The sequence below is a fragment of the Ornithodoros turicata genome, chromosome 8, assembly GCF_037126465.1.
Source record: "Ornithodoros turicata isolate Travis chromosome 8, ASM3712646v1, whole genome shotgun sequence".
In the NCBI taxonomy this organism is placed as follows: domain Eukaryota; kingdom Metazoa; phylum Arthropoda; class Arachnida; order Ixodida; family Argasidae; genus Ornithodoros; species Ornithodoros turicata.
The window spans coordinates 38,528,169-38,540,615 of record NC_088208.1 but is presented as its reverse complement, the minus strand read 5'-3'; the positions used below and the strand labels follow the sequence as shown (position 1 = coordinate 38,540,615).

The 12,447-nt window shown below is 45.2% G+C and overlaps 1 protein-coding gene across 3 annotated transcripts; it reads right to left on the bottom strand.

The window, feature by feature from the left end:
* Positions 1-1,611: 1,611 nt before the first annotated feature.
* On the bottom strand, positions 1,612-12,220 carry LOC135367264 (sodium-coupled monocarboxylate transporter 1-like). Of its 3 annotated transcripts, none has more exons than XM_064600443.1 (17): positions 12,031-12,220; positions 10,577-10,742; positions 10,061-10,508; positions 9,409-9,474; positions 8,068-8,119; positions 7,918-7,985; positions 7,123-7,277; positions 6,920-7,060; positions 5,963-6,092; positions 5,538-5,626; positions 5,308-5,423; positions 5,135-5,202; positions 4,612-4,698; positions 4,050-4,225; positions 3,790-3,890; positions 1,996-2,141; positions 1,612-1,920 (listed from the first exon to the last, which is right to left on the bottom strand). In XM_064600443.1, the coding sequence occupies exons 3-17, from the start codon at positions 10,400-10,402 to the stop codon at positions 1,840-1,842; spliced, it is 1,818 nt and encodes a 605-aa protein (XP_064456513.1). In that variant the 5' UTR covers positions 10,403-10,508; positions 10,577-10,742; positions 12,031-12,220; the 3' UTR covers positions 1,612-1,839. The 3 variants fall into 3 exon arrangements, with proteins under 3 accessions (XP_064456513.1, XP_064456514.1, XP_064456515.1); XM_064600444.1 differs by having other exon boundaries at positions 10,577-10,703; XM_064600445.1 differs by lacking the exon at positions 6,920-7,060.
* Positions 12,221-12,447: the final 227 nt, after the last annotated feature.

The window sequence follows — 12,447 nt, the reverse complement described above, 5'->3', positions numbered from 1 at the left end:
GAACTCGGCTCGCACAGAGTCATGGTGTGGGCAGACAACATATGTTATAGTGCTCCATACGCCCGTTCGCATCTTCATCCGACATACAGGGAAAGGTGCAGCTGTACCGGGAGAACATGTTTCAAAACCATGTGTACTTTTCCTCAGAGATTTCGGTCGTTTGCTGATATCGTGTTCACGATAACACCTGCGGCACTTTTCACCTTGTTTATCATCGCTCGCCGGGTGACGCCCCTGTTGCTTGCCAAACGCGCCACGCCGAATTTGGAGGAATTTGTACGTCTGCTCACTATCTGACCGCCTTGAAGAAGTTAACCGATAGTGTCGTGAAGATAGATGCCGGTGTTATGCATAAACTTGTGCTTACGAGCTGTGTACTGCACTCGTGGTTGATTGAAGGCGATTTAGTTCAAAAGATGAATGTTTGAAAATGTTTCCATCAAATGAAGTGAAGACCTTGTTGGGACGGGTGTAACCTTCAACTACGTTGGAGGGGGGGGGGAAATATTTAATACATTTGTGTTAGGCGTTACCGGGTCTAAACTCATTGCGTTGAACACAGTAAAAGCACGCAATATACAATTGCATCTCCTTGTGTTTTAGAAGCTTCGGGACAAGGACAAGAAGATTCTGCCATGGATTCATGGCGTTGTCTCGCGAAGCAGCCATATGTGTTCCAGTATCACGACACATAAACCGTGATATTTTCGCCCATGTGGTTAGCTTCTCCGTGGAAGTTGCGAAAATAGTCTCGGGCCTGCCCACTTATTTGACATTCACCACATGATCTCACTGAAGGTATGGTTAAATATGGCTTCTCACCGGGGCAAAGCACTATTGTTTCAAGAAACCGAATTTCATGGCAGACCTTCCCTTCTATGTTGTTCGAGTCTCAGAACATCAGTTCTTTCATGTTCAACATGTCCCGCTTGCGTCGATCCCTGTCGTATGAATGTGTGTATGAGCGTGCAAAAATGTAAGAGTGAAAGGAGGATGAGTGAGAGAAAGTGACTGGCTTGTCCCTTCAGATGACGCACCCTGGAAGTCGCTGAGAAGGCGTGTTAGCTTAGCTCAATTGGTAGAGCCATGGACAGGTAATCCAGAAGATGTGGGTTCGAGTCCTACAGCTGACTATCCTTTTCAGTCACTTTCATCGCCTTAGAAAATTTCGGTTGCCGTTTCAAAGCATCGAGAGTTCGAGACTGACCGTTTTTCATCTTACCTACCTTAAGTGTCACAAGCTGTTCCAAATGTGAACAGGTTCCGGTTCATGCGACATTTTTCGCAACCAGTGCCTCCAACACAAGCGGAAATGCATAGCTGGACGCCTGCATCGATGGAGACAACGTCAGACAACCCCGCTCTTTAGTTTCGTTTTCCTGTATACAACGCCCTTGTCGCAGCTTTGCGGAGCTACGACATGCGAAGAAAAATAAAGATAAAAGATTTCGGAACTTTCCTACAGATTATTTTGGGGCATATACCTTGCCCTAACAACGGCGCCAGAATGTTGCTGCCAACAATGGCGACCAGAATCCGAAACCGGGCGTTATGCTTTAATGGAATAATGAGAATCACAGAAACGAGAGAGACGAGGACAAAATGAACAAATCAGAGTGATACCCGTTATGCAGATTTACCAACGAGCCCAGGTCCCTGTTTTAATAGACGCTAAATACCAACGACACGTCCTATACTGCACATATTGCACACACGTATATAGGGCTCGATGTGTAATAACATTGTACGAGAAACAGGTGCTAGCTTCGGTCTTGTTACCGTCATGTTACCAATAAGTTAAAGGCACGCAATAGGAATGTCCTATTCACACTCATTGCGTCAAAGTCTAACTCCTAGGACCTCCGGATACGATCGCAGTGACGATGGCATCGTACCACCGTTTACGGATGCAACACACCCCTGAAAGAATAGACAGGCATTAGTCGTTCTGAAGACAAACTGATAACTGCAAGTATACAACAACGCCTTACGTACATGGGCAACTGGGTCTGCTGTCACCGCCTGCTTATGGTCACTGCCCTTGTGGGTTTTATCCTCGCTATTTCTTCGCCATTTTTGAGCCAGCCGAAAGCAGAGTGGACTGAGCAGCTTCTCGTCCACAGCTGTCAACTTCGTGGGCCCTGTCGGATTGTGGTTGGAGAAGTTACTCTCTGAGGACCAGGAAAAGCGTAACATTCACCAGGTTTATACGAGACTTTACCTTCAACAAGTAGAAAACAGAATGCAAGCTACGTTTATTGACCTGCACCAGCGTGAGAGCTTGGCCACGTTACTTCTGAATTACACGTCCTTTTTACCAACCGCGTATTTGCCCAGTATGCTTGCTATAGCTGGGCAGTGATGAGAAGTGCTTGAAGTATTACTTTAGGTTCGTTCCAAATCGTGTACTACTTTGTACTGTGCTTAAAACACCTTTTCCCAGTAGTTTCCCATGAAAAATTCACAAGAAAGACAAAAAATACACCCCTAACAGCGCTAAAATGACAACAAGAAAAAGCCATGTCCTTCTTGTCATCATTTTAGCGCTTTCAGTGGGATGCACTCTCAGGCTGATATATTTTACTAAAAACGACTTTTGTGCTTTCAAGGAGCATATTTGTTCAAGAAAATTCATTGTTGAGGTGCTTGAAATGTTGAAAACGTACCGGTGCTTCTGCTCCTATGTTTATGCTAACGAATGGAATGCAAAGACACGCATACATTATGGCACTACAATTGGCAGCGCGATGACCGATAGTTACTTGTCATTTCAGTTCTCCCAATGCATGGCTCTAGATGCTTGTTTTATATATTGTCTCCTTCATTGGCAATTAATAATCATTCTATATCATAATGTGTGACTGGATTACATGATGAAGTAAGCAACGGCCTGAAAGAATTTTTACAATTTACGTTTTTTGAATTGGTCATATGGATTACATTGCTGCAGATCGCAGTCGTATAGAAATGAAGGTTTATATTGTGTTTCATCTTTTTATTTTCTTCATATTCTTTTTATAAACATGTTGTATTTCAAAAAGCAGCGAGGAGTGCACAGAAATGTATAATCTCTGCTGGCGTGTGATCTTTTCCCCCCTGAAATTTCCTAGCCAATGTTATACCGGAAAATTAGTACCGGAACACCACACTAGGCGGACGATCTTGGATCAGTCAGGGTATAGTACTATTTTGCATAATCACAGCACAGCTGACTGACTTCTTCACGTGTAACCGCAAATTATGCCATCTGATTCAGTTCACATTCATAGCATTTGCCAAGGATGCCGGCTAAAAATTTTGCTAGAAAAGCAAGACAGAGCTACTAAACAGTGAAATGCGAAGTGATACAAAATAAAATTGGCAGCGTACTTGAGGAGTACTTGAGGTACTTTGCCTAATATTTTGTACTTGAGGAGTACTTGAAGTACTTTGCCTAATACTTTGTACTTGAGGAGTACTTGAAGTACTTTGCCTAATACTTTGTACTTGATGAGTCCTTGAAGTACTTTGCCTAGTACACTTTGTTCTTGACTTGAAATACATTTAGAATTGGGTACTTTGTACTGTACTTGAAATACTAATAATGCCAAGTACTATGCCCATCACTGTTGCTGGGTTTGACACTGGGCGCTGGCACATACGCGTAGTTTCAATTCCAGCGGTACGCTACGCATTGTCTGACATCGGTTTCACATTTATGCGGCAACCAAAACGCTTCGGTCTCAAGGCTACGGAAGATAATCGAGGCACGTCAACAACACATGATAAACTAACTTGTCTGCGACCCACCTGTTGCAAGGCTGACCAAAGTACCTACAACAAGAACCAAGATTGTTCCAATGGGGCCGTACCAAAAGTACGATATCCTGTAGATGTATTCGATGTTTGAGCTGAAAATGACGAATATGAACCAGAAATGCAAAGGACGTCTCTTTCAGTTATAGTCGTATGCAATATAGCGACTCCAGCCACGTGAAACAAAAATTATGATGAAGCGGTGAAAACATGAATTGCACTAATTTTGTGACAAAAGTGTGGTAAAGGCTCACTTATGCCGTAAGATGTCTGTGGAAGGCAGGGCAAGATTACCAGTGACGTTGAAGTACAAGTCCAAACAGCCGTCCACTGACACGGGTGGCATTGGATACATTGGTTTCTTTATGAAGGCCGCAATAGAGATCCAACACACGGTTGCGACACCGCTGAAGAGGCCAACTATAGCTCCCTGCATCGTAGAGGAATAGGTTACCACCGTAATAAAATAGGGCTCTGCAGTGCTTGTACTGAAAGCTTCTGGAAAGTTCGGGCAACCCTTGCTGAGGTGGGTTCTGACGTCCATAGAGCCAACCATTCCAAGCGCTACGCGTGACCACAGTTGAAGACCGCCGTTGCCAGACCCAGAAATGAACTCTGTTTTTGTTTGTGTGTTTTAAGGAGCACAAATTGTGTCGAATGCAAGGGCCACCTGACGGACTTTACACGCACTCGACGTCTTCATCGAGTCCGTACGTCAGAATGAGGCTTCTACTTTGTAGAATGTCGAAGGGAATTTCTTTAACTGAGCGACAAAACACCCTGGATTGAATACTTCTGTGAATCAATTAAACGTACCGTACTGTTTGCGAATGGCACAAATATTCCTAAACAGAAGACCCCGAACACAGGTCCTCCTACGATGCCAAGGACGGTGTAACCAGCCTGCAAAACAAAAGAGCTAGACGTACGACTATAACCCCACAACTGATATGGCGCTAAACAATATTACAGTCTATGCACACACATAGAGCAGTCTACAAGAGACTACAAGAGCTCTACAAGAGACTACAAGGACTCTACAAGAGACTACAAGGACTCTACAAGAGACTACAAGGACTCTACAAGAGACTACAAGGACTCTACAAGAGACTACAAGGACTCTACAAGAGACTACAAGGACTCTACAAGAGACTACAAGGACTCTACAAGAGACTACAAGGACTCTACAAGAGACTACAAGGACTCTACAAGAGACTACAAGGACTCTACAAGAGACTACAAGGACTCTACAAGAGACTACAAGGACTCTACAAGAGACTACAAGGACTCTACAAGAGACTACAAGGACTTTACAAGAGACTACAAGAAGTCTACGTACCTGCATGATGCCACCCAGTTGCTGAGAAACGTACACCATAACCACAATGGTTACGCCGAGCAATATCGCTGCAAGTGACAATACATGGCATGTTCTATTTTGCAGGTCAGGTTATGCAAGAGAGAAAACAAGCGGTATCACCACATGGTGCTCCGCAATCGAAATATAGTTACTCAGTATTTTCATCAGCACAAGAGCTGCCCGGTCACTGATATCAGGTTTGATATAAGACTTCACAATGTCTTCCACAGTCGTCGTCGCCATAGAGCTAATGGCAGCTGCTCCAGTCCTGATAATAATATAAAGAACGCATCTGCTCATCACTCATGTCACGTGTCCTGGAGCAAGACTGGCCCGACTGAATTCAACAAAAACTGAAAACCAAGATCGAAAGTGAACGTACGTTAATCCTCCGCTGAAGAGACCAGCGACAAAGAGCCCGGACAATCCAGGAATCATGCCCAATGTGTCCATCACGTGCAGAGGAGCAAGCTATGACAGTGAAAAACGCATGAATGATAAGAGTAATCTTGCAAATGACCGCATTTCTGCAATAAAATTTCGCAAGTACAACATGGTGCCGCAGTGACAGAGTCTGTCTGAGGCACTGTCATGGAGAGGCCATGCCAGACCTCTTCTCGTTATGCTTTCGCGGGGAGAAAATACGGCGGTCGGAGGTATCAACATAGATTACATGCTCTGATATTCATTCGTTATTGTTCCGATGTTTAACTATCTTTGATCTCCTTTGCAGTGCAATGGGCTGTGATCGAAAGTCTTCTTTTAGCATCACACAGTCCAGAAGTTCTACAAGATTACAAACAGTACCTGATCCGCCGAGGAAATCATTTTGGTGGCAAGCGGGTCACAGTCACTGTACTTGGCGTAGATGACGAGGCCCACGAAGCTGAGAATTGTTTGAAGAGCGATGATGCCCACTAAGTTCACCCACAAGGCCCTGAATAAATGAGTACGATTTGATTAGCAAGGACAGACGCACGTAGACACGGATATCTGGAAGTAATCGAACTATTGACAGATGTGGAAGAACTGTAGGGGAATGCAGCACGTAGCCCCTTGTGAACACGACGAAAACTATATAAGCAAGCCAATGGTATAGCACACAAAAAAATGACATGGAAATAAGGCAGTCGCCGAAAGAAGAAAGAAAAAAGAAACAGACTGTAGCACACATGTCTTTGTTACCGGTTAAGAGGGATAGCCGTTAAAGGGGGACTTCGCAAGGATTCGAAAAAAATTAGGTGAGCATCATACCGAACACGGACCGCGCCCTTGATACCGAATACAATATTCGCATTCATTTTGTGCGAGTAATTATTTCGTAAATGATGACAATACCAAACCGAAACAGAAATGCAAAGCGCACAGCGGTTCGCCCGGAGGAAGACACTGTGACGTCACTCAGCATTGTCGTCTGCTACGAAGCTGGCATTCTTCCATGCCGGATGACGTCAGCAGTGTTGCTTTCAGCGCCCTCTTGCTTCACAGAGGCGAAGCGTTCACTTCGTAATAATTCGTTCGAATAAACTCTGCGCACTTTGGGAACGCGATATTTCGTATGCATGTTCCTGACCCCCCCAAGGGTTACTGCCATGTCATAATCTTTGTGGTGATTTTGTTGCGGAGTCTCACTTTAAGCTACGCTTGCAGGGCTCACCAAAGAACTTCAGTCTCAGTTCCACTCCATTCTCCTCACCGGTGTGCCAAAGTACAGACACGTGACTCCCACGTGTTTGCTCGTTCATACACGTATGAGCTATTCACCTTCTGGTAGTTTGGGCATCTCGCATGCTGATGTACTTCTGTACCCATCCCTGGTTCACTGCGTACAGTGTGAGCCACAGTACCGAAGATCCAAACACCAAGGACCACACTGAGTGACGGACTGTGGGATCTGCACGGAAACTGACACAACGCCATTTAGGAAGATGCTCGGAGATGATATTGTGCGACTGTAGAATGCTTACTCGTCAATGTGAAGCCTTCCAGACTGCATGGCTTTTCGGAAGACTTCCTCAATGCCTCCAACGTCCATAGTTCCTTTAACGGCGATCAGTATGATGGAGCCGTACTTGACGGAGCTCATGAACACGTCCGCCATCACAACAGCGCTAATGCCGCCCTGATTAGTTAAGATAAGATAGGTTAGGTTAGTTAGGTTAGGTTAGTTTGGTAAGGACAGTAGTAAAGACTGTTCATGTGTTTTAAACCAGAAGAACCCTGCGCTTAACCCAAGCGACATACCAAAATTGGGTTAAGCTTGGCAAGAGCTTGGCTGGCCAACCTGGGCTTGCTTGGCCAACGAGCTCGTTTCTGGTGATTGTGGCATATAACAAGGACGAACAGAAGGAAAGTACGTGCTAACCCAGCAAAGCAAAAAAGGGAGGGGGCAGCCTGGAAATTCTGTAGTGAACTGCAACTGAATCTTAATAACTGCTGACCAGATGTTTTATCCCCATCAGATGTATTTTATCGATTGGTGCGAGTTTGGCCAAGATATGCCTACCATACATGGTTGCCAAACTTTTACCAATCTTACGCTGGCCAAAGATTGATATAGTATTTCAAAAGTTGCATTGTTTGCCAAGCATTCTGCTGGCCACACATTTGCCATACGCTTGCCCATCAATGACCATTGGCCACTGCCTGCTTGGGAAGAGTCACAAAAACACAGAAGAAAACACGAAGGCTTTCTTTGCACCCGTGCCTTCAAGAATGCCAAGATGCTTTTAAAAAAAATACCATAAATGAGGTTAGCTTACAAGACTGGTGTAGAAGGTACAGGCTGCACCAACTGACAGCACCGAAATCCAGACATCCATACCAGTAACTGCGCAAACGGTGCCCTCGGTATCAGCATGGAATGAAGTACCAACTTGTACTTTCTTTTATATTTCAATACAGATCCGTACCTGCTTGAAGTGCTAGCGCTGGTCCGTACAGGATGATACTCGTAGTAACGACCTGGAATGCACGGTGGAAATACGTGACGTTTAACTCGGTCTCTTACCGGGTGCGAAAAATATTGCGAAAGGATACGAAATACATGGAATGAATACCGCAGTGAAAAAGCCTGTTTCTATACGTGATATTATACAGGGTGTTCATGTTTAGCCCATACAGCTAGAACTTCTACAAAAAGCTATAAGTGCGGCATATGTGTCGTTTTTGCAGGTGAGTTCTACAGGGGGGGGGGGGGATATACGTTTATTTCGGAAAGGTCAGCCTGACAGAAGGTCGGCTTGCTATTCCTAAAAACAAAAATATGATGTCCTACGACCAGGTGGATGTCCTATCGAAGAGAGTATGTGACTACGAGGTGACTAATTACATAAACTTTATTCATTACTTTTCCATTAGGGAATTCCGGGCCAAAGCGATAGAGTAGGATGGGAAGGTGGTGGTGGTGGTGGTGGTGACGGTGATGGTGATGGTGATGGTGGCCGTGGTGGTTGTGCAAGGGCTCGCCGTTGTCGGCCTCACAGAGGTGGACAACGTCACGACTGACGCCCCTGCGGGAATGTGCGTCCTGGGCCGACTTCTAAGGGAACTGTGCCGACATGGGATGGGAAACAATCCTCGTTGAAAGCCATTCTATCTTTTAAAAACCCCGAAATGAGCGCGTGTGCCGGGAAATATCCATAACTCGGAGTTTCGCTATGCAAATGAGGCGAAACCAGAACAGCGCGCCTCGGAAGCGAATCCCCTTCGCCGATCGGCACCTACTCCAATCATATCCGTCGTTCCAAAGCACGTGACCCTCTGACGTGGCATGAGCGCAGTGCTCCCTGCGCTCCCGGTCGGTGCGTTTTCGGTTTCGGCTCATGTATGCATGTCAAAATTCGGATATGAATATTTCGATGCACGTGCGCATTTCAGGGTTTTTTTAAACGCGAAATGGCTCGATTGTCTCCCGCCCTGCTATCGCGCTTTTGCTCGAAATCCCCTAATTAAAGAATTGATTTAAGTCATTAGTCATCTTGTAGTTGCGTCCTTACTTCGAGGAGATGTCCACCTGGCCATTTAACTCAACTGCAAAAAGCGGCACTTACGTTGCTCTCATAGTTTGTTTGTTTTTTATAAGAAACTTGTAACGGATAAAAATGAACATCCTGTGTGAATAAATACATCTTTTTCCAAAAAGAATGTAACCCGGGCGGTTTCTATAATGCTAGGAAACGCTATGGAAGCTATGGAACGCAGTGAAACAAGATGGTGCATAGGGCTTGAAATACTCTTCGTGCAAAGCTTACCGTCTGGATCCCAGTCCCGACAGAACACACCGTCCGTAATATATGATTAAAGCGTAGTTCCAGATACTGCATGAATAAAGAATAGGCAGAAAAGAATAACATTGGATAAGCAGATGTAATCGAAACAAAGTCGATGTAATCTATACACTCGAATGGCTGAAGACTACAAAGATCAAAAACCATCAACGTGACAAAAAGCAGCTTTGTCCGCTGAGGACAAGGTGTAGACACATCGATCGAGGCATGAGGAAACTTTCCCTAGGGTATACGACTATTTGAATTATTAACATATGGCAAGAAAATGTGTGAAGAGCGGAGAGCTCGAGTTCTCTAAACCGAAGAAACAATGCACCACAAACCAAAAACAGAGGGAAGGTCACGCGGTACTCGCTGCCTCTCTGTGCTTCATTCTGTATTTGCCTCGTAGGGCGCTGTCTCTCGAAGCTATAACATACTCAGATGAATACACTTGTGGAGCTTTCTTTGAGCGGGTACCTTTATTAACAACTAACTGTGTGGTCCCCGTTCCAGGAAGGCCACACGAAATGCGGACGGACAGTACTTTGACTCCGCATCCAGACAAGCCACAATTAACCCATATCCATGTCCTCGCGACAGTCTACAGTCATGAATACGAATTTCGAGTACTTACCTCGTAACAGCTGGTGACTTTATTGTTATGATAGATGGGAACAAAGACGAACGCCGTCACCGGTATCGTTATCAAGTAGGAGAAGACCACCACCCAAAACTGAGCGCCGAACACGTACATCTCCGTCGGGGTCCCCAGAAGCGTCAGTGGAGACGCTGCTATGGCAAGAAGAGACAGGGACACACTGGTGGCGCTCATGGAGTGACCCCGAACATAATGGTCGGCGGATGATTTATTTCTCGTAGCCTTTATAGCGTAGTAGATTCCTATGGCAGAAGAGGCGCAGAGTAGACCGCCGAACACGACGTAGTCCCAAGTACTGAAGTGTCTGGTTGCTGTCATGCCTGTTGCAGTCCGGTTTTTTTTTTTTTTTTTTTTGCTTCCCCACGTGGTCCACCAACGAGACGAATACTGGATTCGACGCAAGACGCTCTGCAATATGGCGCCGCTGACGCAATAAGGCGTACTTGTGAACATGTCTGCGTCATCAAAGTCCAATATAAAAAATTCACTTACCGGTTATACCTGAAATGCAGCACGAGTTGTCGGGAGCCAGCTCTCGAACCACGGTGCACGATGCGTATAGCCCCGCATGACTTTTTATCTTAACCTTGCAGATAAAGAAGCTCTCCGAAGCCAAGTTCTGCGTCGTAATACTTTATAACTCTTCTTTGATAGTCCGCTGTAACAGATATACGCGGTACGCGCTCAGGAAGTGAACGCTGCCGTGATGACGTTCTAGGCTCTGCCGAAGCATCACGTGTGAAAGTGTTCCGCATAAATTTATGATTTATGATTTATATGTTTACTGACAGTGTTCGCATGATTCACCCGTCGAGTTTTTCTAATATCGTGGATGTGCTTCCTAAGGGTTTTCAGCTCAACCTCATTGCTTGAGTGTCTACCAATCGATACGCGCACCGTCCCAAGCAGCATACTGTACTGAAAGTCGAGTGCAATAGGGGTGGACGGGTAGGTGGAAAGCCTTGAACAGACTTGTGAAACTAAAGACAATTGATAAGACACCCACCCCTATTGCACCTGACTTTCAGTAGGTTGTGCTGCTTGGGGTTGTTTGTTGGCACTGTTCGGCTATTGTCCGATGGTTATTTGTAAATTTCGTGCGGTGCGGTTACTCTGCACATACTTGAGCTCTGCTGAGCCAGCGAAACTTTTAGAAGACACCGTAGAAAACAGACTATATAGTTTCGTTCGCCAAAGGCCGTCATCAAAAAGCGTCACAAGTGACCCGGACCCAGAATACTATTGCCAAAGATGGACGGGCAGTTTGTTGCATACCGTGCTTCAGTACCTCGCTCTTTCGCAGAATTATTGTTTATTTGAAAATATTATTGGTCCTATATTTGAGGATCGTTACAGGTGTGGTTGTCAAAGAAAGTTTACAGGTTGTGGTAAAATTAAAACAGGCAGGCTGTTCGAATCGTGTATCGCTTTGGGGTACAGAAAGATAATTTGTACATATCACGATGAAAAAGTGCGCTGCCAGACGAAACACAGGGGCTTTAGAGACACACTGATGCGCTAACGTCCAACACTTCATTTTTTTAAAAAAAGAAAAAACCCTCCCCCTTAATACTTAAGTTTTCTTTCTCTCTCTCTCTCTCTGTCGTTGTCTTTTTTTTTTTTTTCAGCAGAGAGACAAAGACAAAAGAAACAGACAGGAAGGCTGCGTACTCACAACCAAAGGAAAATTTTATTGTTGCCACACTTAAATAGGTAACTTCTGTGACGTAGGCATATCACAAACACGTGAGCACTAGGAACATATTAGGGCACGTGAAGACTAGGAATCCTTATCGAGACACATTATCTCAGCTTGTTTGAGATCAATGGATGGTTATGCTTACACATTTATCACCTGCTTTGTGAATCAAGCAGGCTAGTCTGTTTCTTCCGTCCCTGTCTCTATGCTGCAAAAAAAGAAAAAGAGAAACCGAAGTATGACTTACCAACTACCCCGTTTCTTTACCTGCCTAACCGGTTGTTTTCGTCACTGCTACACACGTTGAGCGATGTACGCCGGCTCCTTATCTGACAGTGCTACGGACGGAACACTATCACCTACTCCTAATTTTCTTATCCCATTGGCCTCTGTAACCTCTCTGGTCGTTCCATCCGGATTTCCCCCATACACACTCACTCATCCAACATCGGCCGACAGCAAGCAGCACAATGTACGGAAAGTCGAGTGCAATATAGGGGTGGACGGTACGTGTCTTATCAATGTTCTTTTGTTTCACCAGTCCCATCAAGGCCTTTCACCTACCCGTCCACCCCTATTGCGCTCGACTTTCACTACATTGTGCTGCTTGGGTAAATTCCACGAAGTGCAACCAACGAGCTATCAGTTTCGGGGTGGAATTCCC